This window comes from Oryzias latipes, chromosome 20, assembly GCF_002234675.1.
Source record: "Oryzias latipes chromosome 20, ASM223467v1".
Lineage (NCBI taxonomy): Eukaryota > Metazoa > Chordata > Actinopteri > Beloniformes > Adrianichthyidae > Oryzias > Oryzias latipes.
Genome location: NC_019878.2, coordinates 11,554,629 through 11,576,981, shown reverse-complemented (window position 1 = coordinate 11,576,981; position 22,353 = coordinate 11,554,629). Strand labels below are relative to the sequence as shown.

The 22,353-nt window shown below is 39.0% G+C and overlaps 1 protein-coding gene across 9 annotated transcripts in view; it reads right to left on the bottom strand.

Annotated features, from left to right (window-relative positions):
• Positions 1–22,353, bottom strand: part of ntng1 (netrin G1) — a 149,112-nt gene that overhangs the window by 35,007 nt on the left and 91,752 nt on the right. For all 9 annotated transcript variants that reach the window (XM_023950091.1, XM_023950095.1, XM_023950097.1 and 6 more), the window contains exon 4: positions 11,641–11,813. In XM_023950091.1, coding sequence (XP_023805859.1) covers positions 11,641–11,813 — 173 coding nt within the window. The remainder of the gene's footprint in view (positions 1–11,640; positions 11,814–22,353) is intronic.

The following is a 22,353-nucleotide window of genomic DNA, read 5'->3' as shown; positions in this document are numbered from 1 at the left end:
CATCTGGAATTTTGCAAAGATGGATGTGCATACAGTGTATATAAAATGAAAAGGGTTTTGCCGATTGTCACTAGCTACATAGAGAACGTGAGTTTGTGTGTTAGCCAGGGGGCGGTGCTGGCAGCACAGATTCTTCATGAAAGGGGCGGTTCCTCAATGTGTGATGTCACAACGTGAAAACCCGCTCATTTTCCTGGGTTGGGAGGGGCTGGTGTTCAGAGTGCTGGTTTTTAGAGGAATACTCAGAAATGCGTGAACGGATCGAAATACCGCTTTGGGGTTATATTTCGTGAGGAATTAACATTATAATACATTTAAAAGTCTAAAAAGGTTGATTTAACCCTTTAATCCTGGAGTTATCACCAGCGACAACAAACTAACACACGCTCTTTGTCACACCGTAAATCTATTAAACCGTCAATTCTGTAAATCCATCTATGCGATTAACGTGCGTCAGTTGATTCTGACACAGAAGAAGCAGCTTTTCACATAGACGTTACAAACGTGTTGCTCAACGGCGCAAAATAGCATCTAATACTCTACTACTCTAAAGTGTTGCATTCAGCACAAAGCTGCTTTTCTCTGCCTCAGATTCCACTGGAATAACGTTTATTTCATAAACAGTTGCAGTTTACGGTAGTATTTTGTATGCATTTAATAAATTGCTAGAGAGTTAACAGTTAGCTGTCATTCAAAAGACCATACATGTGATTGTGCAACACTTCAAGGCCAAATGCATGATATCATGATAGTATTCAAAAACTACAACTAATAAAAAGGTGTTTACAGATATACTTAAATATAAAAGGAAAAAGTAAACAAGTTGTGGATTAAAAGTGTAAATTATTATCAATAAAACATGGCTTGTTTATATTTAAATGGATGGAGGCTCGATTGTGGTACCACCCCCTAGTGGTGATTTTTGCTTATTGCGTCTAATTCAACTGATTTCTGCTTTCAAGAATGCTTCAATACAGACGTACCCCCCACTCAAATGACAATGGTGTTTTTAATATGTTCTTGTGCCGTAATTCTGATGGTGGATGACATATAGAGAAAATTAAGGTTAAATCTGCCTTTCTGAGAATTTCTTCTTTGTTTTCCTCGTCTGAGCTGGTATCCTGCTCAAAACTGTACTATGATTGGAGAAGGTGTTTAAACAAATATGATTTATTTAATGAAATAATTCATTTCTTTTCCATGTTTTTCAAACCGTTTGTCTTTTTCAAAAAGTTTCAACGCCTTTGGGAATATGTTCACGAGTATTTTCTCTCAGGAAGGCTGTTGCAGCCTTACATCCACCCTGACCAGAGTCCAGTGTGTGACATGAAATAATGTATTTCCATCCGTCAGCTCTGGCCATGGCAAAGCCTGCTGCCACGCTCATCCTCTTTTCGTATTCCGGGGAGGAACTATGCTGGAGAAATCCACTTCATGTTCAAGCCTTTCCCGCTTTGATCTGAAGAATACGTGAACTGTGAGGCCGGCTGGAGCCTAATCTAACAAGTGTCTGTTAATCCCACGTGGACGCGGTAATTACTCGTTTTATGGGAATGTTCAAAAACAAGGGCTTTCAGAATCATCAGAAATACCTGTGGTAATGAAGATTTTTGGACAGGGCAGGTTTGCAGTCGGCAGCAAGGTCATGACTGAAAAGATGATTCAAAATCAAGAAAGGGCATTTTTTTCTAAAGCGAAATTTTACTTGCATAATGCTGAACGGCTGTTCTTTAACCTTCACAAAACTTGCAATAAACATTTAAAATGAATTTGATTCCTTTTGAAGCTCACACGTAATGTCAGGAGCATGGTTTGAATACTTATTCTTCAAAGAAAAACTGAAACCAATAGAAAGGTCTGCATTTATTCATTAAAAGAAATTATTATTTTTCTGTGTTTTATTCTATCATGCTACCGTATAAAAATAAATGGTATGAAGGTCATAATGAGTTTGTTCTTCCTTTCATCCCACTGAATTTGTTGTTTTTAGATGTTTTTGTCTGTGAAAATAAAAGTTTTTAAAAGAGGCAGCAGTGGATGCAGTTTATTATTTTTTATAAAGAGACATGCAACTTTAAATGTTCCATTTGTTCATCCAGCTAGCATGAAGATTCAGTGTCTAGCGAAAGTATCCGCCCCCCCCCCCCTTGAACTTTTCAGCCTTTTACCACATTTCAGGCTTCAAACATAAAGATATAAAACTGTAATTTTTTTGTGGAGAATCAACAAGTGGGACACAATCATGAAGTGGAATGACATTTTTTGGATAATTCAAACTTGTTTAACAAATAAAAAACTGGAAAAATGGGTGTGAAGCAACAACAGGAATACAGCTAGCTTGAGGCAAGAAGCTTTACTTAATTGAGTTAACCAATTAGGCTGAGTGTTAAACTGGGCGGGGCATCCATTATAACAACTCAAGATGAAAAGTATAAAATGTTAGTTTGCAATATGTACTTTTCTTGAACCAATAGGAACAACCATGCTGATGTAAAGCATTTTTTTACATAATGTTAGACATCTTGGTCTTAAAGTGATGCAATTTGGGTTATGGATTATGGATTATGACAGAAGTTTAGCAAAATTTTCTAAAGGCTGAGAAAACCTCGGATTTCTCATGTTCACTCTGGCAAGAAAGGAATTGTTCTGCGTCAGAGAGAACGACGTGTTTATCCTGTGCCACTGACAGACAGACACATGTTTGTATTGACTCAACCTCCATGCCATCTCAAAGATTATTACCCAGCATTCTCTGAGCGCACGCACTTTCCAGCGAGTAATTCCCGCTCCGTCTTGCTGTTCATCCATCACATCTCCCAGTTTTTTTCCATATAACCAAAAGTTTTATGGTTGCAAAGTAAATTAACCTCAAACTCCTCATCCCATTGACTTTGATAGTGACGTCTACCTTTATTTCAACTATTGCCTAATAAGCAAAAATGCTGGAAGCACACGGTATAGTTTTGAGGTCCTGCTTCTAATTCTTACTAAAATTATTCATTCTTTAAAGTCATATACCTACGCTTAGCAAAATGAAGTCTATTTACATGTACAACAAGAATACTTGTCCATACTAAAAGTGAGACAGTATACTTGAAGTATACTTTTTATATACTGTCTATGTATCTGTAAACTTAAAATGCTCCAATTTAGTCGGAAGAAGTATTCAATTAGTGTACTTCTTAGACTACATGTATTTAGCTGCTATACTTATGGTCCATATAAATTTTAAGCGTAGTAATTTTTTCTAAGGGTTGTCAATTCCATTTAATGTCCTTTACATTATCATATAACATAATATAGCTTTTTATTTAAAAAAAAAAATCCCAAAAGTTTATATCATTGACCATCTTTATTGGAAAATTGAAGCTTTATGGTTTTGTTGAAGTTAAACTGTGATCAATAAAAAATGTGAACAATCCAAACCGATATAGCCGATACACATTATTTTTCTTACTATAGTTTCTGAGATTTTTTACAGTTTAGATTTAAATTATTTCTCTTTTTTTGCTTTTATATCACAAAGATAAAAAAAGAGATGTTGATATTGTCTAAAGACCCAATCTGATGGAAATCAAATGTTTTTTGGGTGTTTAACATGTTGGAGGACATATGTATAGAAAATTAAGAATACATTTGCATTTCTGAGCATTTTTGTTGAACCTGTGGAGTCTCAGGAGCAGCTGAAAATTTGCAGTTGGAAAAAAAAGCTTTTTCTAAAAAAAAATGTAAAGAAACTCCTCAAACCGGATCCACTCGCTGCTTGTTCGGAGGAAGGCCGGTTGCTATGAAACCAGTAGACGCCCAAAGTGCTGTAATACGTTTTCTGTTGTTTTGGTTTATTCAGTTGAGTAGGAAACAACTCAACATTAATGTTAATACAAGACACAAAGAGACATTTAAAATAGGAAAATAAACTGAATTCCTCATAAGAGGAAGACTAGAAACATTTTATTTGACCTGCCAGCCTTTTTTTTTTCTGGTACGACAAAGACGTAACTACTGAGCTTTGGATAGGGTGTTAAACGTAATATCCTCTGTTTGTCATCTTTTTATTTTGGCGTTAAAATAAAATCTAAGATAAAAAAAAGGATAGTATAAGCTCTCTGCTTCGCTTCATTCGGCCAGATCACATGTGTCAAACTCAAGGCCAAATGTGGCCCGCCATGTCATTTTATGTGGCGCTCGAGAGCATAAAAGTTTTTAATTTCTTAAAATAAAAAATAAAAATTGGTGTGTATTTATTCATATCTAGGGACAATCAGACTTGAAATATCGGATTTGGCAACTATACATTAGGCCTTAAAACACTGTCCATATAACCTAACCTGACAGAATCAAATGTAAAAGAATTTATGTTAGAGTAACAAGGAAACATATGTTTTCTATGCAACTGTTGTCGTCACTTTAAAAAATTATAATAAATAAAAAAAATGAGTTATTTAACATTAAGGAGTAGTTACATTTATTTTTAGTTACATGTATAAGTTATATCTGGCCCTTTGAAGACAACCACTATGCTGATGTGGCCCTCAGTGAAAATGAGTTTGACACGCCAGGGCTAGATCCACGTATGTCTTACTTTTTCCTGGCATCTGCCTCCAAGCTGTTGCACCGCTAATGTTAGCTTGGGATTGTGAGGGGCTGTAAGCTAGCAGGATAGTGTGTAAATAGATGGATGACGGGAAGTGGGGGCCGGGTTGCCCCACACCAGCAGTCCCGCCTACAATTCAAAGGCAAATTTCTGTTGAATTCCTGCCGCTCTGCAGAAACTATGACACAACTTTTTGGATCTTAGCTAAAAAAGGCATAATTATAATTAAAAGACACTTTTAAGGGTGATTAAAAGATGATCGGAGTGGGACTTTAAGCTAAAGATTTTCCCGATGAAAATCCTGGCAGTGAGTTTGTTGAAATTCAGAAGTTGATGGTTTCACAAACAGGTTTTAAAAGGAAACCTTCTCCAGAAGTTTAAACAAGAATCAGGATGTTCTCCGCAAAGCATTAAATATTCAGCGTCGTCATTTTTAGAACAATTCTGACACATTTTTGCAATCTGGAATAAAGTTTTTGGAAGCGAGATCTTCCTGCCCTTCCTCACATCGCCAGTTTTTTCCCAGCTCCACAGCGAGATGAGCTGCCACGCTTAATTCTCAGACTGATCCCTCTCCTTCTGCCTCCACAGAGGACGGAAACAAGACTGAGCGAGGATGAGAGGAGGAGGAGGAGGAGGAGGAGGAAGAGTTAGCTGTGACAAAGAGCGATGCCCACTTCTCCTCCTTCAATCTCTGCCATCCATTTGGCTCCTTTGTCGCTCTTGATCCGAACGCGGCGTCACGGTGAGCCCGCCCCCCCTCCAGATGATGATTCATTTACCTCCTTATCCCGTCAAGACGACTTGATGGGCACAGTAAAAAGAAATTAAATCTTAATTACATTTCCATCTTTGACAAATTTGTCTGTGCAGCGATGCCATATGTTCGCCTAGTGAAGTATCCGGAGAGTTTTGAGGAACCGTTTCGTTTCTGCACCGGAACCTTACATCCCTATAGATTTTTTTTTTTTTTGCTGCGTTATTACGTTATAGATTTTTTTTCTCCTTCAAGACAAACTATAATAATGCATTTTAGAGTGGGACTGTTTTTCATCACTTGCAGGTCAGAAAGAGTGTGTGTCCTTGTGCACAGAGAGGATGTGTGTTCGGCAGCCAGGGTGAGCACCTCTGTGTGTGTGTGTGTGTGTGTCACCGTTTTTAATAATGTGCTGTCAATCTGGGCTCTGAGAATGGCTATTTCACTAACCCTCCCCGAGTCTCATAACGCACATCCTCAGGGAGGCAGAATAAGTCATCAGTGGCTAGCAAGTCTTAGAGAGTCCTCAAGCCGCGCCGAGACCGCCAGAAATCACAGCAATAAGACGCCAGAGCGGGAGAAAAACCAAAGATTGTTTTTTTGTTGGTTTTTTTTGAAGAAGAATGCCAGCTTTGTCGAACTTAAAGTCTCGCTGCTACGTCAAACTGATGGAAACAGCAACCACCAAAAGGTGGCTACTAATCAAGGGATGTAGGAGGATGAATACGATGAGAAAATAGTCCCTGCTAAAGTTAAACGTACTCACTTTGACCCCCTTTTAGCTTTAAAGAGTGTTTGCTTCAATCTGAGAGAAACTTAGATGATAAAACTTATATTTGCAGCACAATAAATAAGAATATTGTCAAAAAAGTTATTTTTTTCTGAATAACTCACTAAAACATTTTTGAATACATTTTTTCTTGTTTGAATTCTCAGTTGCAGCTAATTAAACCTAAATATTGGCATCTTAGAAAGTGAAAATATTTTTTAAAAACGCATTTTTATCAGATCTTTTGATTTCCTTTGCAAGCGTTCCCAGTGGTCTTACTTTATAATTATACAATTTTTAGCCAAAAAACAAACCAAAAAAAAAAAAACTGTGTTGTTTTCTAGAACATAGTTTCTGCAGAGTGGCTGGAGTTCATTGGTGTGGAGAAACCCTAGGCAGTAGGGAGCTTGTGGCGCGCCCAGCGTATTTTCTACGTCAGAAATACAATCTTTTTCTTACGGCATTATTCAGTCTGCTCCTGATTCACAACAGTTTGAATGAAGAAATTCTCAGAAATGCAATTATCTCCATCATGAGAAAAATTCCAACACGAACATGTCAAAAACACCATTTGTATCTGTCTTTAAATAGGTTGACTGGCGTCAGAATCCTTGTCTCCTCTCATCTTTTTAATGAATCCGCCTGATGCAACGACATCCAAGCATGAATGAAAGCTGTGCTAACCGACAAAACGTCTAATAAAAGAAAGAAAAAAGCAGAAATACCAGTCATAAACTTTAAATGAGACCTGATAATATTGGTTCTTATTACATAGTTATAATAAAATACATGTTATATAAATAATCGTAAATGGCGTGTACTTGTAAATGCCTTTCTACATGTCTTAATGGCCCAAAGAGCTTTACAGTCACAACCCTACACTCACATTCACACACCAATAGCGGCTTCTCTGCATGAATAATGGCGCCGACATATGTAACCACCAGAGGCAGTGTGGCGGACACATGGGCGGGCAAGGCAGGAACCGAGAGGTCGACTGTGCTACCTCTGATCCACGTCCACCCCATGACCCTTTAACACTGGAGATAAACAGCAAACGCTCTTTGACACACTGTCAACTTTCAACCTTTTATGTGGTTCTCACAAAAGTGGCTTTTCATATCAGCTTTGAACCAATGTGAAACAAAGTAAAGTTAGTAACGCAAAGTGTTGCACATCAACTCAAAAGGTGCTTTTCTCCGCCTCAGTATCTGCTGCAGTTACGTTTATAACCCTTGTGCTATCTTAGATGACCCCACCCTTACATTGACGTGTTCTCCCTACCATGACAAAGGTGGATAAAGGTGGAAAGATTTCATGTAATCCATGGACACCAGTGAAGATCACAAATCATTGAAAAAAAAAGGTTCAGAGCACTGTCTAGTGGGTCTAGATGACCCCACTCCCAATGTTAAAGTGCCTAGGATAACACAAGGGTTACACGGTAAAAAGTACTAATAGTTGAAAGAATCTCAATGGTGGCGCTAAAACTAGGATAACACAAGGGTTACACAGACACGAGAGAGAAAATTACAAACCAAAAAACCTGGGGAGACTAGTGTGATGCCAACACTGCTACACAACATCTACACAAAAAACTAAGAGACCAAAAAACAGCAACGCTTAGCAAAAAGTAGTAGTCTCGGTGCAATAACACAATATTTATAATGCTGCGCTCATTGCAACTCAGGTTATTCTATTTCTTTCATACTGTACTTAATTGTTTCTGTACATATTTGAACATACTTTTGATTAGATGTGATTTACAATATTTTTATTTTATTTTCACCACTCCAAGGCTGCTACAATTTTATTGTATTCCCATGTACAATGAAGATAAAGGATTCTGATTCTATTTAAGTGTACTACAAGTATACTTAAATATATACTTGAAGCTTACTTTTCATATCTATATATTTGTAAACCTATAACGTTCCAATTTACTCTGAAGAATATTCAGTTAGTATATTTTCTATGCACATAGACATGGACTGTGGTATACTTGTTATAAATACTCAAGTATATGAAATAAACTTTAGGTGTAGCACTTTTTGCTAAAGGAGGAACATCCTCACCCACCCAGATACCTTTTTTTATTTCCCCTTCAGGTCTAAGCTCCCAGAATTCCTCGGTTTATCGTCGGAAATCTCTCAGATTTCTTGGTCCGCATCTCTCCTGACTTCTAAACTCCATCAGGAATCTATGAAGATGAAGACGAGGAGCATCAGACTCCCAAACGTTGAGGCCCGCACCATAAACCGATCGCCTCCGTGCTCCAAAAACCCAAGTTCACGTTAGAACTAAACTCCCAAAACAAAAGTTTGGGTTGCTGTTCCATTGTGTTTGAGATGCACCTGTATATCATGGCGTGTGCATATAGGTGCTGCGTACTGTAAATAGCAAAGCTTTCCCCGCTCCTGTACTCCCAGCAGTTAAGCTGCTGCATGTGCTGAGCTCTGTCTGACACTGTGTCCTTGTTTAGTTTGCACCGCAGGAAGAGCAGATGTTACTTTCCTCCTGGGAAACAAAAAAAGAGAACAGACAGCGAGAGTTTCTGAGAAAAAAAAAACGGGAAGAAGTTGAGATTATTATAGGCCATACTCCAATTTTTTTTATTCTGGTAAAAAGAAAAAAAAGGGGGTCTTTGTTTCTCCTTCCTTTCTGTTCAACTCCAAAACGTCATCCATCTACCTGAATTTTGCAAAAGCAGACGTACCGGTACAAAGATTTAATTTATTCACATAACTGCATACGTAGAACAAAAATAATAAAAAAAGACATAAAAAAAAAAAAGGAAATGAACACGACATTCCTGCTACAGCTGCACAAAGTCACACGCCTACAAGACTTTCACACCTTCTGCATCTTAGCTCAGACTTTTAAAGACGCTTCTAAATAAACTGCTGCAACATCGTGCAGCCGGGATTCAGACTTTGTGTCATAGGTGCAGACAACTGCTAAGTGCCAGCTAATTTGTAACGTTCCCAACATGTATGACATTCCAACAAAGATTGTTTTTTTTTCAGAGCAGGAAGAGAAAAAAAAACTATTAAAAAAAGCGTTCCTACATCAAATTTTTAAGCTACAGTCACATTTGATGCGTCTTCTTGAACGTGCGTTTAGCGAATGTTGTTCACACTGGACAACACAATGGATGTTGTTCTTCTTTTTGGAGAGGCTTTGGTGCGATATGTCGAAGTGGTGCAAATCTCACGGTTTGCAATAGCAAATGGTGCGGTCCATTGCTGGCGTCAGTCCAATGGTGGATATGTTGGATTACCATTGAGACGTTGTAAGGCTCGTCGTGTGTCTGGCTTCCCCAGATAATCCAAATTCATGCATCGCTACCACATCTGAGTCCCTGATTGGTCAAAGTTTTACTTGGTTTAACTGGCGACGTGCATTCAATGGCCACGCGTTTTGTACATATAGCCTAAAAAGGTCATACGGAAGCATGAAACGCACTTTTACATAGACGTATCATGGAAAGTGGCCACTTGAACTGTGTTGCTGAGGGTGCTGTGAACATAGCTTTAGTAGACACTCTGGACATTTTTTTTAGACACACCCTCTTTGATTTTCAGCTTTTCCCATTGACTGTAATCGAGAACTGGATTGAGCGAAATTCACTGATAGAAAATGCCTTACTTCCAAATCAAGTCAATTTAGTCGCCATTTTTTCACGATACCGACGTAGCCATGCTGAAACTATGGCTACCACTGTCACCAATCAGGAGTGAGTTCGTTGGAAAGCCTCACCTGTACTGCTTAAAATGAGGCTACACAAAATCTATTAAAAAGTTGATGTGAGACCACCTACTTTGAGGCCTCTGATTGGTCAGTAGGTCAAAAATTCAGATTAGCAAGAACATGTTAAAAAAAAAAAAGTATCAGACCAAGAACTGTTATTCTGACAAATACAATAGTAATAGTTGTGATTTGTAGATTTAGAAGATTTTGGCTCTTTAGAGCCAGCAGCTACTTCCTGTTCGGTACTCCAGGGGGAAAGGGCCACTTTAGGGGACACCAGTCATCTGCCTCAATCCAAACCTCATCCACTAATCGACACAACACTTAAAACATTAGTTATGCCTCAAATAAAATCATTATTTTTTAATTTTAGCGGTTAAAAGTGAAAATATTAATTTAGTTTGAAAATTAGATATTTTGAGGGGTAAAAGTGGAAGACATGTTGGTCAAGTTGTCATATTTGATAAAAGTGAGTGGTGGATTAATACGTTCAACCCCGCTGATATCCAACGCATTGTCCTAGACCCCTAAATTTGTCCAATAAACGTAAAAATGTCAGATGTTGGACAGCTTAGAGAATATTTGTAAAATGACTAAAAGAGGGAAAAAATGGATAAACACAACTAAAAATTTACCTGTAGGAATCATTCATCACTAACAACAATAAAACACACTTCATGAGGTCATTGGATCAAATTTTCTAAAGCAAACTTTCGTTTGTTTCATCAAAATCTGTAGTTGGATCAAGATTTTTGTAACCAAACATACTCGATTTGGGAAGGGAAATTTAAAAAAGGCCTTTTTTTTGGTTTAAACTTGAAATGAACTTTTCTTTAACCTTAATTCTCTTTAGTTTACCTCCACCATCACAGAACCACACCAGCTGACCTACACTCTCATTTACAGGATTGAACGTCAAACTCTGATCCGCAGCAGATGATCCTTCTTACCTAACCCAGCAGACCGCTAGGAAAATAATTTAGTTGTGGACTGACCAGTTCAGTGAAAAAAAGAATTGAAAAAAAGAAGAAAACCTCTTTGTGGAAGGGGGTTAAAGTGCTGGCTTTATATGGTGGGAGTTTTGTAAAGGGTGGGGCGACAAGAATAGAATAGGTTATCTGCAGCTGCTGCTGACACTTTGGTTACAACAGGGTCATGAATGGAGACTCCTCTGTATGGAAGCCTGAATATGACCCAAAAAACAAAACATTGTTCACTCGAATTATTTTATTTTTTGGAGCCAAGAGTTTTGTATCTTGTATGCATAAATTAGCATTTTGTGGTTACTTAATAAAATGTTGTGGTCACAAATTAGTTGTAGGAACTGATGATACTAAAATACTAATTTTTGGCTAGCTTGAGCGCACAAAGTGCTTTGAAAATGTTAATTTACTTATTTACACAAAATACTAATACAAATACTAATACAAAATACTAATACTACAAAATACTAATTTATGTGCACAGACTGTAAATTTGTGTTTATTAACTGCCAATTTGCAGCCACAAAATACTAGGAAAGTGTTAATTTGTGGCCATAAAATCCAAATATTTGCACACAAAATGCGAAATCCCTAAATTTGAAGAATCTATATTTGCATTTTATCACACCTGTTTTTTCTAGTATCATGCATCAAAATCAACAGTTCAGTATGACCAGAATCAAAGGTTTGACTTTTATTTTGAAATACCCATGTCAACTTAAGGTCGTCTTTGAGCTCTTACTTGTCGTGCGGGTGTGCATGAGTGTGTTTGCACGGGTGCACTCACAGATATTAGCGGTGCCTTTGGGGATGGGTAGGTAGGAGCCGGCGCTCCACGCTCGCCCTTGGTAGTTTATCTTGCAGCGGCCGCAGTCAGGCCCGGTGGTGTTGTGCTCGCACTCGCAGCTCAGCTTCTCTTTGTCATACACACAGCTGTTGGCGTGGAGATTGCACTTGCACCTGTCGAGGAAACAGAAACTGGGATGAAAGAGGAAAACACATCAACACTGGTCATTTTTTTAATATGTTTTTATTTTTTATTGCTCCAGGATGAAAAACAGACAAGTTCTTTAATTTGGTTAGACAAAAGTGTCTGAAAGGCGGGCTGTCCTTGAGAGCATCTCTCCTAGTTCAAAGGAGACACTCGGTTGCACAAACAAATCTAAACATCTTTACTTCCTCCGTTCCGTCCCCGCCTCTCTACTCCTGGGAAAGCACTTCAGATTTAATTGTCCCCCGGGAAAACGCGTGATTGTGGTACAGTCACAGTCACCCGACAAGGAAAAAAAGAAAGGGTCCAGGCGCGTGAGGCGAAAGCCGAAGAAAACAAGTTCAGCCAAATTGCGAACAAGCTCTTGGAGAATGAAGACTTCAAGAAGGCTTGTAGCTCTGCAAGACGATGAATAGCTGCTCAGAGTTAGCCAGAGGTGGTGGTGGAGGGGGGACGCAGCACCTTCTCCGTGACAAATTAAAATGAGATGAGATCTCTGAGGCACACATTCGGTTTTGGAAAAGAGGGACTCCCCTAAGGTGCACTAAATCCTCACGGCAGAGCCCCCCCCCCCCCCCCCCCCCCATTTAACAATGAACTCAGCAAATTCATTTTCTCCCCTGGCTAGACGAGTTTGAGGGGGTCTCGATCTGTTAAATGAATTTATGAGCCTCGCGGTGCATGGAGCACTTTGAGAAATACAGAGAATTTCCAAACTGCAGCAAAGAATCAACAAGGATGAGCGCTGGAAAAATCCTCCTCACAAACATAAGGGGGAAGGGTTGCCAAACACAGAAAATGAGTCCAAGTGATAATAAGAAATCAAAAGAGGACAATAGTTTTTTGAAGCTTTTATTTAGGGGAAGGTTGCACAGATTGTTGCGCTACAGAGTTGAACTAACCATATCTAGGTGTGATTGCACGTAATTTTATGTTAAGATGTCCAACACAGTGGGGGTTTATGCAAATATACTCCTTGTGTGTCTGAAGCTATAAAAACCCCTATAGTAACGGTAAGATCATCTAGAGCAGGGGTCGGGAACCTATGGCTCGCGAGCCATATATGGCTCTTTTGATGGTCACATGTGGCTCGCAGACAAATCTTTAATTATAGTTTTTTTTTTTCATTAGACCAGTTCTCGGGCGCGATGCGATGTCAGAGGCGCGTAGTAGTAGCAGTGCTTAGAGAGAGAAATCTGCGCCAGCGCTATCAGTTACTATTATCTATTATTTCACAGAGTTTGTACCAGCTGGAAACCTGTGAATTGCCGTGCCTAAAACTACGCGCTCCCGTCTCTGAGAAAGAGCGCGCAGATGCGGGGACGGGATGTGTGAGGGAGAAAGCAGAGGGTGGGGCTGAGGTGTTGTGGGGACAGGCAGCAGGTGAATCGCGCAGGGATTGTAAAAACGTAAAACCCGCTTCCCGTCACTCACTGCAGCGTGTGAGTGTGTGTTTGGCTCCCCGTCTGCATGTGAGCAGTCTTTGTCACATCTACAGTACATTCAGACCTAAGATCACGTTAAAGTCTCAACGCCTGCGTGAAGCAGAAACTCACCACGTATCAACCGGACTAGACCATCAGCAAAACTACCACGAGAAATACTCATCATTTATTAGCAACAGAATAACAATGTTATTAAAAAAGAATCCACAGACTTATTGTACTTTAAAAATGTTGAAATTAAATCAAATGCACACATTCATTTGTATATTTAGTTTTAAACAAATTGTCGCGGACTGAGTTGGATGGCTGTTGGGCCGCGTTAAAAGTTCTGGAGTTCATTGAACGCATCGATCAAGCAGAGATCTGATTGGCCCTCAGTTCTGTCGCTCAGCCTGTTGTTAGGTAGTTTGGACCAATGGGGTTCAGCTATGGGCCGAATAAGGGAAATGGGAGGGCTGCAGCGGGAGCAGGGGAATATAAAGTTGGGAGAAGCGCTCTCGTGTCGGCGGGAGAGATTCAGGAGTTGCTGAATTAATTGAACGGCGTTTGTTGCGGTCTGCAGTAATCGGAATAAAGAACTTTAAAAGAGGTTAAGTCTCCGTGCCTCAGTGTGGGAAAGGGACACTACATAATTGTATGGCTCTTTCGAAATTACATTTCAAAATATGTGGCATTTATGGCTCTCTTGGCCAAAAAGGTTCCCGACCCCTGATCTAGAGTTAAATAAGTCAATTCTTCTCGATGAGTTCTGGGGGAGGATCCCTCCTACATGTGGGCACCCCTAAGGTTTCTTCGTTTTTCCAGAATCCGTTTATTTCAGGAGTTTTTCCTTACCGCGAAGGAGGGTCTAAGGGCAGGGATGTCCAGATTAGTTTAGTCTGTTTTGTTACTTCAATTTAGTATTTTCCTATTATATTCTATGTACTAATTATCCTTTTGATTTTGTGCTTTACTTTTTCAATTACCTATACGAAGCCCATCAAGATGACTGTTTTTGTGAATTTGGGCTATACAAATAAAATTGGATTGAATTGAATTTGTTCAGCTGCTGCTGGGGCAAGTAAAACAAACAAATAAAGAATTAATAGTAAAAATCCAACCCTTTTATGTGTTTTAAAAAATTGACAAAAACGCTGGAAGTCCTTTTTCTGGGCACAACCTGCCTTTAGGAATTTTTAAAGGACTCTATTTAGGAAGTTTAGACTATAAACACTTTTTTCCAAGCTACTTTTAAACTGTAGGTGATTGAAGAGGACCCTTTACGGTTCTTTGAAACTAACTACTGTGGTCCTTCATTTAATGGATGAGTTATCTTACAAAAATAACCATTGATTGGTGAAATCTGTGAAATCCTTTTTTTTTTTACAATAATGGTAGCTGTTGAACGCATTTAAAAATGGGGCTTTTGCTCAAGTGTTTGCATTCTTTCGACTACCAAAACTCTTCAACCGTTTAAGTAATTCAAGTAATTCCAGCAGATTTGGAAGCGGATAAATTCATCTGATTCATGTTAATCGCGCAAACGGTAAAAGAGTAATAGTATTATGTATGTAGACACGACATAGAGGAGATTCATTGATAATGTTCTACAGACAATCAGGACAAAGAACGGAATAGGCTGTAAAAAAAAACATGAATCGAAATTGAACAAAAACAATTAGCAAAACTGTGTTGCTACAAAAGGTAAAGCGTATTGTGGCGGTGACCACTGTCCTTGAATACTGGTTTCCTTTGAACAATATGGATACAATATGGATACAGAATGAAAACATTGTACTGCCCTCTAACAGTAGCTGGGATAGGCTTCTGCAACCCTGAGACCCCAAAAGGTATCGGAGTTCCAGAGTACTCACACCACATTAGCAAAATAACTTTAGTTATGCAAGCCTTCCAATAAAATAGATGTAAAGTTATAATATCGCAAAATTTGTGGTCTATTTCTACCAAAAATGATTCTGATAATCCTATTCACGATAAATATTTTTGATTACTTTGCCATTCGGGCAGTGGGAAAGTTAGAATGTTTTATTTGGGGGGGGTATGAGGACTTTGGAAGAGTGGCAAATAAATACATCTTAATTAAATTGAATTTTATTTTATATTAATTGTTATTTTTGCAATGTTTAAACAAGCTTGTATTGATCATTTCTTTCTCAATAATGATATTAATATTGGCTCAAAGGTTGGGGGGCAAAGCTCATTGCTGCCCCCCTTTAGCCCCTCCCATGTTTCAGATGCTGTCGTGCACAAAATGAACACAGTGGTGTTAGTTTTGAGCCACTTCAGTCATTTAAGTCCTAAAAAACTGAATGGCTAAACTACTTCATAACAGTAATCTATTACCACCCTGCACTACTACAACAGTAATGCATTACTCTGACTGTAGAACACTAATAAGATCTGCTTGGGAGCAGCAATGGGAGGAATTGGGGGAGAAATGTTGCAAAGGTTTGTGCAGAGACAGTCGCTGCAGGATCAGACTCAGTTCCCACCCGGCTTACTCAGCGGGCTTTCAATCTGCTTTGTTCTAGATGCCAGACTTGTAGTGTGTTACGCACGTGTGTGTGTGTGTGTGTGTGTGCGTCAGACTTCGCACGGACCCTTTGTAGTTTAACCTTCAGCTTCTTTAAACATCGGAAACATTTTAATCAGCATCCAGAAAGGATAGCGCCGTCGGCATAATGATGGAGACCGCCAGCTATAGGCCTGCGGGGTCTTTCAGCCACCAGCCATGTTGTGCTTCCAATCAGTGTCAGCTGATACCAGGGGGATGCCTCCACCCCCCACCCCCTCCTCCTGATTCGAATGCAGCATCATCCAGGAAACGGCGTTTAGCACCGTTTTAATGGCCAAATTTCCTCTTGGGCTTCTGGCGCCGTTGTTCCTTTTCCCATGAGCTGTTTTTTTTATTTTATTTTTTGTGAAAGCTCGATTTGTTTTCCCCGGATTCTTTTACGTTATTCTGTGTGGGTTTTTTTTAAATCCACCTATTAGCCGTTTTCTTTTTTGTTGTTTTTTTAAACTCCGCTCCGGCGTCTCCCGCCAATGAATATTCATGGCGGTGAAGCCGCTTTGTGTTTGGGTGGTGTTCTCCAAGTGATATTGCTCAAGGCACTGCTGAGTGCGCCAGCCGCCGAGCTAAAGGTCCTGATATGCATTCACAACAATCCCCCTAACCAAAAAAAAAAAAAAAGAGCTTAAATTGCAAGACTGGCAGAAAGATAATAGGAAAGTTTGGATTTATTTTGTGAGAAGCGAACAGCTTCTCATATCTGAGAGGATTTAAAATTCTTCTTGAATTTTGTGTGTGTGTGTATAGAGGGGGTGGGGGGGCAGAGATGATATTGTTGGGTGCAAATGTATTATTTGTTTTTGTGCGGGTGGAGCGGGGCAGCCCGCTGAGACTCCAACTTCCCCGCAGCAGTTTGTCTATGACCTCTCCAGTAATGGGATTCTGATTGACACCACGAGCGCACGCCGACGCTCTCGTCACTGATTTGAGAGGAGGAGAAAAAGCACACAAACAGGAAAACACACACTTCCCCTTGTGCATCATCCTCTTCTCCGACGGCGCTGGCAGAAAGCCTTCAAACTTATGGATTCTTAAAGTTTTCCACAAATCTTTACCATGACTGAACAAAAAATCTGACCTCTGGAGGGTTGGAAGAAATCAGAGATGGTTTCATTTAGGAAACCGATTTCTTTCACTTCGTCTTCATTCAAACTAAAAAGTTCACTTTCAATTGAAGCGGAAATCCTCAGAGCTTGAGGCTAATTGAAGCCTGTAATTATGAAGTCAAGCTTTTTTCGAACAACTGCTTCCTGATTCCATCATTCTGCCTGCGTTAAAAAGTGATGAGTCACTCTATGTCTCAGCACCTTTGGTAACGATGGCAATCTTGTGGATTCTTTGGTTTAAGCCTCAGCAGGCGTGTTCCCAAGAGAAATACTCAAGTTTGGGAGTCTGACGGAGTCAGCTCCACTCAGCTGCAATAAGACGGAAAATTTGTTCCAGACTTGTTTCGGAGCCAAAACCATCAAGCTCTAATTAATAGAAATGATCCTCAATCTGAGACGGTAATGTCTCCTAGAGTGGAAATGTGCTGATCCAAACAAACAGACCCAGCTCTACACACTCCTTAAGGGGGTTAACTAAGTGAAGCAATTAGATTTCAATATAACAACCTGCTGTTTTCATTCACAAGCCAAATGGGTCAAATGCACAGCTCATGCACACTTTCCTTTTTAGCTAAAAAATGAAAACACACAAAGTATCTATAAAACGATCTGAAAAAGATTTCAAATTCCACGCACTGATGATGTCCGGGTGATGCTGTCGTACGGTGCCCTTACGCCACTCACGTTGTCTGTCAGTAAGGTGTGAGTACTGGTCTCCTGTGCAGCTGATACAGAGGTGCCAACAGGTCACCCACACAAACTGTGCTACGATTGTCTCATTTCTTCATTTCTATCAGTCAGTAAGTTGCCCCCACCTCAACAGCACTAACTGGCCCTTTGCACCGTTTATGGTAGGAGTTAAAAAAAAGGGCATATCCGTATGACATGCCTGCGTCCTTGTGTGATATTTGAAGATTTATTCATTTGTCATTGTCATTCTGAACATTGAAATTGCGTTTAGAGAATCAACAATTACCTTAGTTATTTCCAAAGTGTGAAAAAAAGCTTCCATTTTCCAAAGAAATACCCAATGAGTGACTAACCAACATCAGTACAAAAACACAGCAAGACTAAACAAAATAAGACCTTCAATGTACACAGAGATTGTAGTCAATAGCAGCCTGAAGTTAATGTGCAGCAATACAAAGTATATATATATATATATATATATATATATATATATATATATATATATATATATATTCAAGTGTTCACTACGACCTGTTGCCCACGGCATGCCTGCAGAACATATTGCTCAACAAGTTTACTGAGTAATCTACGACCTTCCCATTTCGTGCTACTAAGGCTTGTGCAGTGATTGGTCCAAGTCGTTCAGAGCCAATGTTTCTATGGCAACCCCTCTTGCCATTTAAGAGTGACCTTGTTGGAAGTCCACACCCCTACCACTGAAAGTGGGACGCAGAAAATCTGACAAATGTTCAACGTGAGACCACATACTTCAATAGGGGCTTCTGACTGGTCAGTTTATAATTTCAACTACATAAAAAAATATAATGAAAAAGTATTAGATTATCATTAATTATTATTAGTATTAATTATGACTGAATCTATGTGATTTTGGTCTGAAGGATTGGAAGGGTCACTCAGTCTAGTTTTCATATAGTCAGTGGATAAATGTAAACTAAATAATCAAATGCAAATATTTTAACCTTTTGATTCTATCAGATAAATGTAAATGTTTGATAGAATCAAACATTTACATTTATCTGTTGGAGTCGACCCGTCTGCAGTGGCTTATAATTCACCAGCCAGACCGTGTTACATGTTACCTGCTAATTGCCTCCTCCACTTCCCTTTCACCTGCCCTGGGAAGAGGAAGGAGTGAGATTTCAGAACCAGCCCTCCAGGGATGAACCTCAGCCCCAACCTTCTCCTAATTAAATCCAACCGCCCCATCCCCGCGCTCCAGTCTGACTTGGAAGTCGACAGTTGGAGAACAGCAGAGGGTGTGAGAAAAAAATCATGGCAAGTTTCCTCTATTACTCCTTCCTCAAGGTTTTTTGGTCCAATTAGTCAGCATGAGAATGGGACAAAAAAAACACAGACCTGTTCAGAAAATACAATGAGTGTCAGGAATCCTGGAACTGAGACTAGCATAAAGGTTTTCCTGCTTTTAGTCTTGGTTGTGTGATCAACTGTAAATATTTATCAGCATCATCTCCAGGTTTGGTGGATTACTCTGCCCTGTTGGCTTCTTGGAAGGAATTACAGTGGAATAACCCTTGAACACCGGAGACTTAGCTCCAGTGTTGACAATCTTTGAACCATCGTAACCCTTTAACCGTTTACGTAATTAACATAATTCAAGTGGATTCTAAACTGGAGAAAAGCAGCCTTTCACACATGTGCAACACTTTACAGTAGTGTTCACACAATCAATAGAACCTAGCTGACTCTGTCACAGACAAAAAGCGGCCATTATGCAACACTTTACAGTCTTAAAGTGCATACGCAATCAGCGTAAGTTAGCCCATTCTGACGCAGGGAAAAGTAGCTTTGTGCCAATATGCAACACTTCCCAGTAGTGAAGTGTTTTTACGCAATCAACGTAAAAACAAAATTTTTTACTAAAAGCTTTATGCCGATCTGCAACACTTTACAGTCGTAAAGTGATTATGCAATCGACTTAAATGAGCCCATTCCGAGAAAAGCAGCTTTGTGTTAATGTGTAACAATACACAGTAGCAAAATGTTTACGCAATCAATGTCATTTACCTAATTCTGTCATAGACAAAATGTGGCTTTATTGCGATCTGCAACCCTTTACAGTTGTTAGGTGCTTATGCAATCAACTTAAATGTGCTGATTCCTTTTGCAAACAAAAAAAAACAGCTTTGTTCAAATATTCTCTGCGTCAGAATCTGTTTCAAGTGTCATATAGTTACAGTATTTGGCAGTAGTCGCTGACAACATCTATGGTGTTAAAGGGTTAAATGCAGGGATTTGAGGCTTAAACAGCTAGCAAACAGCAGTTTTTAAACTGCTTCCCAAACTTTTACGTGTTTAAAAAAAAAAAAAAACAGCCTTACACAAGGGGGTTTACAGAGTCTGCAGTCCTAGCTGCCACCTCATTAATCCAAAAAAAAAGAAGGGATCATGCCAGTACATTTTGTAATCCTCATCACCCCCACCTTGAGTTGAGCTCTCCAGTTCCAAGCAGAGAGGTAAATGCGCTGCCTGCCTCCATCAATCAGCCCCAGCCATCTGTCTATTGAACCCCTCAGCATTACTAATGTATGCAGTTGGACATGCTATCCAAGCAGGAGTCAATCAAGAGGTCTTTACTGCCTGTGACATGCCAAGGCAGTTCAATAGAATTGACAGGTTGGGATTCACTGATACTGCCCTCAGCGAAAGACTGCTGGCTGCGGACGCGGTGACAGGAGGCAGTGCAGAGGCGGAAGGCAGCCCTCGACTTTAGGACCGGGGTCACGCAGACTTAAGGGGGAGATCAGATCCAGAAGTCTCGGCAAAGACATGGAAAACTGGATTTAACATCTGAACACATCATTCCGGTTTGGCATAAAATAAACACACAAACATTTAAATGATCTTAAAAACAATGGAGGTCATGTCCTTATGGTAGTGATTTCAAAAGAAAGCATAACTGTAATTACTCAACTGGTCAGGAAGATGAAGAAGGAATCTAAGAGTGAACAAATTTGCAGATGACTAACTACTTGCCCTCAATCAACACTTGTTCTGAAGAAGAAATCCCAATCGTTACACAAATTATAGATGTTTTTCATTTACAAATATTTCCTTTTCTCAACCTACGTTTTATATAAGATTTAACTCCTTGATGGCTTTTTTGGTAATAGAAGTTATGAAGTATTTTTCAATGTTTTCAAATTGGTGCCAAGTTATTGTATTTTCCGCACTAAAGGGCGCACCGGATTACAAGGCACACCGTCAATAAATTGTCTATTTTTGTTATTTATGTCTTATGTGAAGGCATATGTGTTTGTAACACGCTACACATTAAAAACGTTAGCAGATTCACAATATCTGTAACTACCACCCTGTTAGTGCAGAAAATCCAACCAAAGTGTGAGTCCTGGATTTTATGGTACAAAGGGATTAAAAAAATGTTTCTGTTTTTCTTTTTTCTTCCATCATGATGCGAATATAGACTTTAGTTTTTAAAGCATCGAAATGTAAATTCACAAAGAAATGTTCTGGAGTTGGGATTTGTGAAAGAAATGTATCCATTAAAAAAAGTTTGCTTTAAGTGCAAAAAAAAGCAAAAAAACCAAGAAATTATAGGTTAGTGGCTATAGAGTGATAATATTTTCCACTCTATAAGGCACACTTAAAAAGCCTTTTTTTTTTTAATGACAGGGCGCCTTACAATCTACAGGGATGTCAAGGGATTTGAGAGGTTCAGAATGCTATGGTTTTTTTTTTCACGAGTTGAAAACAAGGTTCGGAGTTGTCTATACTCTAAAGTGGCTAATGCTACAAACGTAGCCATGTACAAATAGTTTCTAAAATGACTGAACGCAGTTAATTAAGACTGATGAACGGACTTATCTTTGACTCTTGTCTCGTTTAATTCGGCTTAGAAATGACAAGTACAAAAACGATGTGCCTCATAGTTTGGTGCGCCCTTTAGTGTGGCAAATACAGTAATGATGCAATCACAACAAGTCAAATGAAAAGTTGACCCATAAATTAAATGAATCCTTCAATCCTATATTAATTTAAACTAGCCTTTATACTTTGATAGCAGTCATGAAATGTGTTTCCACCAAAAACTTGAGGTATTTCTCTCTTCTTCGTGTTCTTTTTGTATGTGTTAGGAAATATAATTAAAAAAAAACATGAATAAAAAACAGAAAGTTGTACGCACTACTTCTTTCAGATATTTCAGCAAAAGTCAAGTGTATTTTGTTGCATCATCAACGGTGGACAGCCTGATGCATAAAACATACTAAATCAACACATAATAAAACACCAAAAAATATTTGTTTGTGTTTATATGTTTCAGAATAATTTACCTACTTTTTTACTTTTAGGATTTTAAAAAACAGAAAAAGGGGAAACAAAATTGTATTTTAGAAACATTTTAATTTGTAGCCAAGAAAGTTTTAACCATGAACTTTGCTCAGTTCTCATTTATCACTGTCATCATCACCACAACTCCATTATAGCAACTGAATTATAGTACATGAGTTGGTTACCTTGATAAAACAAGAAGTTGTAAAAAAACAAACAACTATATATTATTTTTTATTTGTTTGATTTACTGTGAAATTCCATCTAAAACCCCTCAGATGCTAATGCCTACTAAACTCCAGCTTCTACGAATTTCTACGAAATCACAAATCTGGCTCCTTTAACTCTTGAGACCTGGCGTCTACAA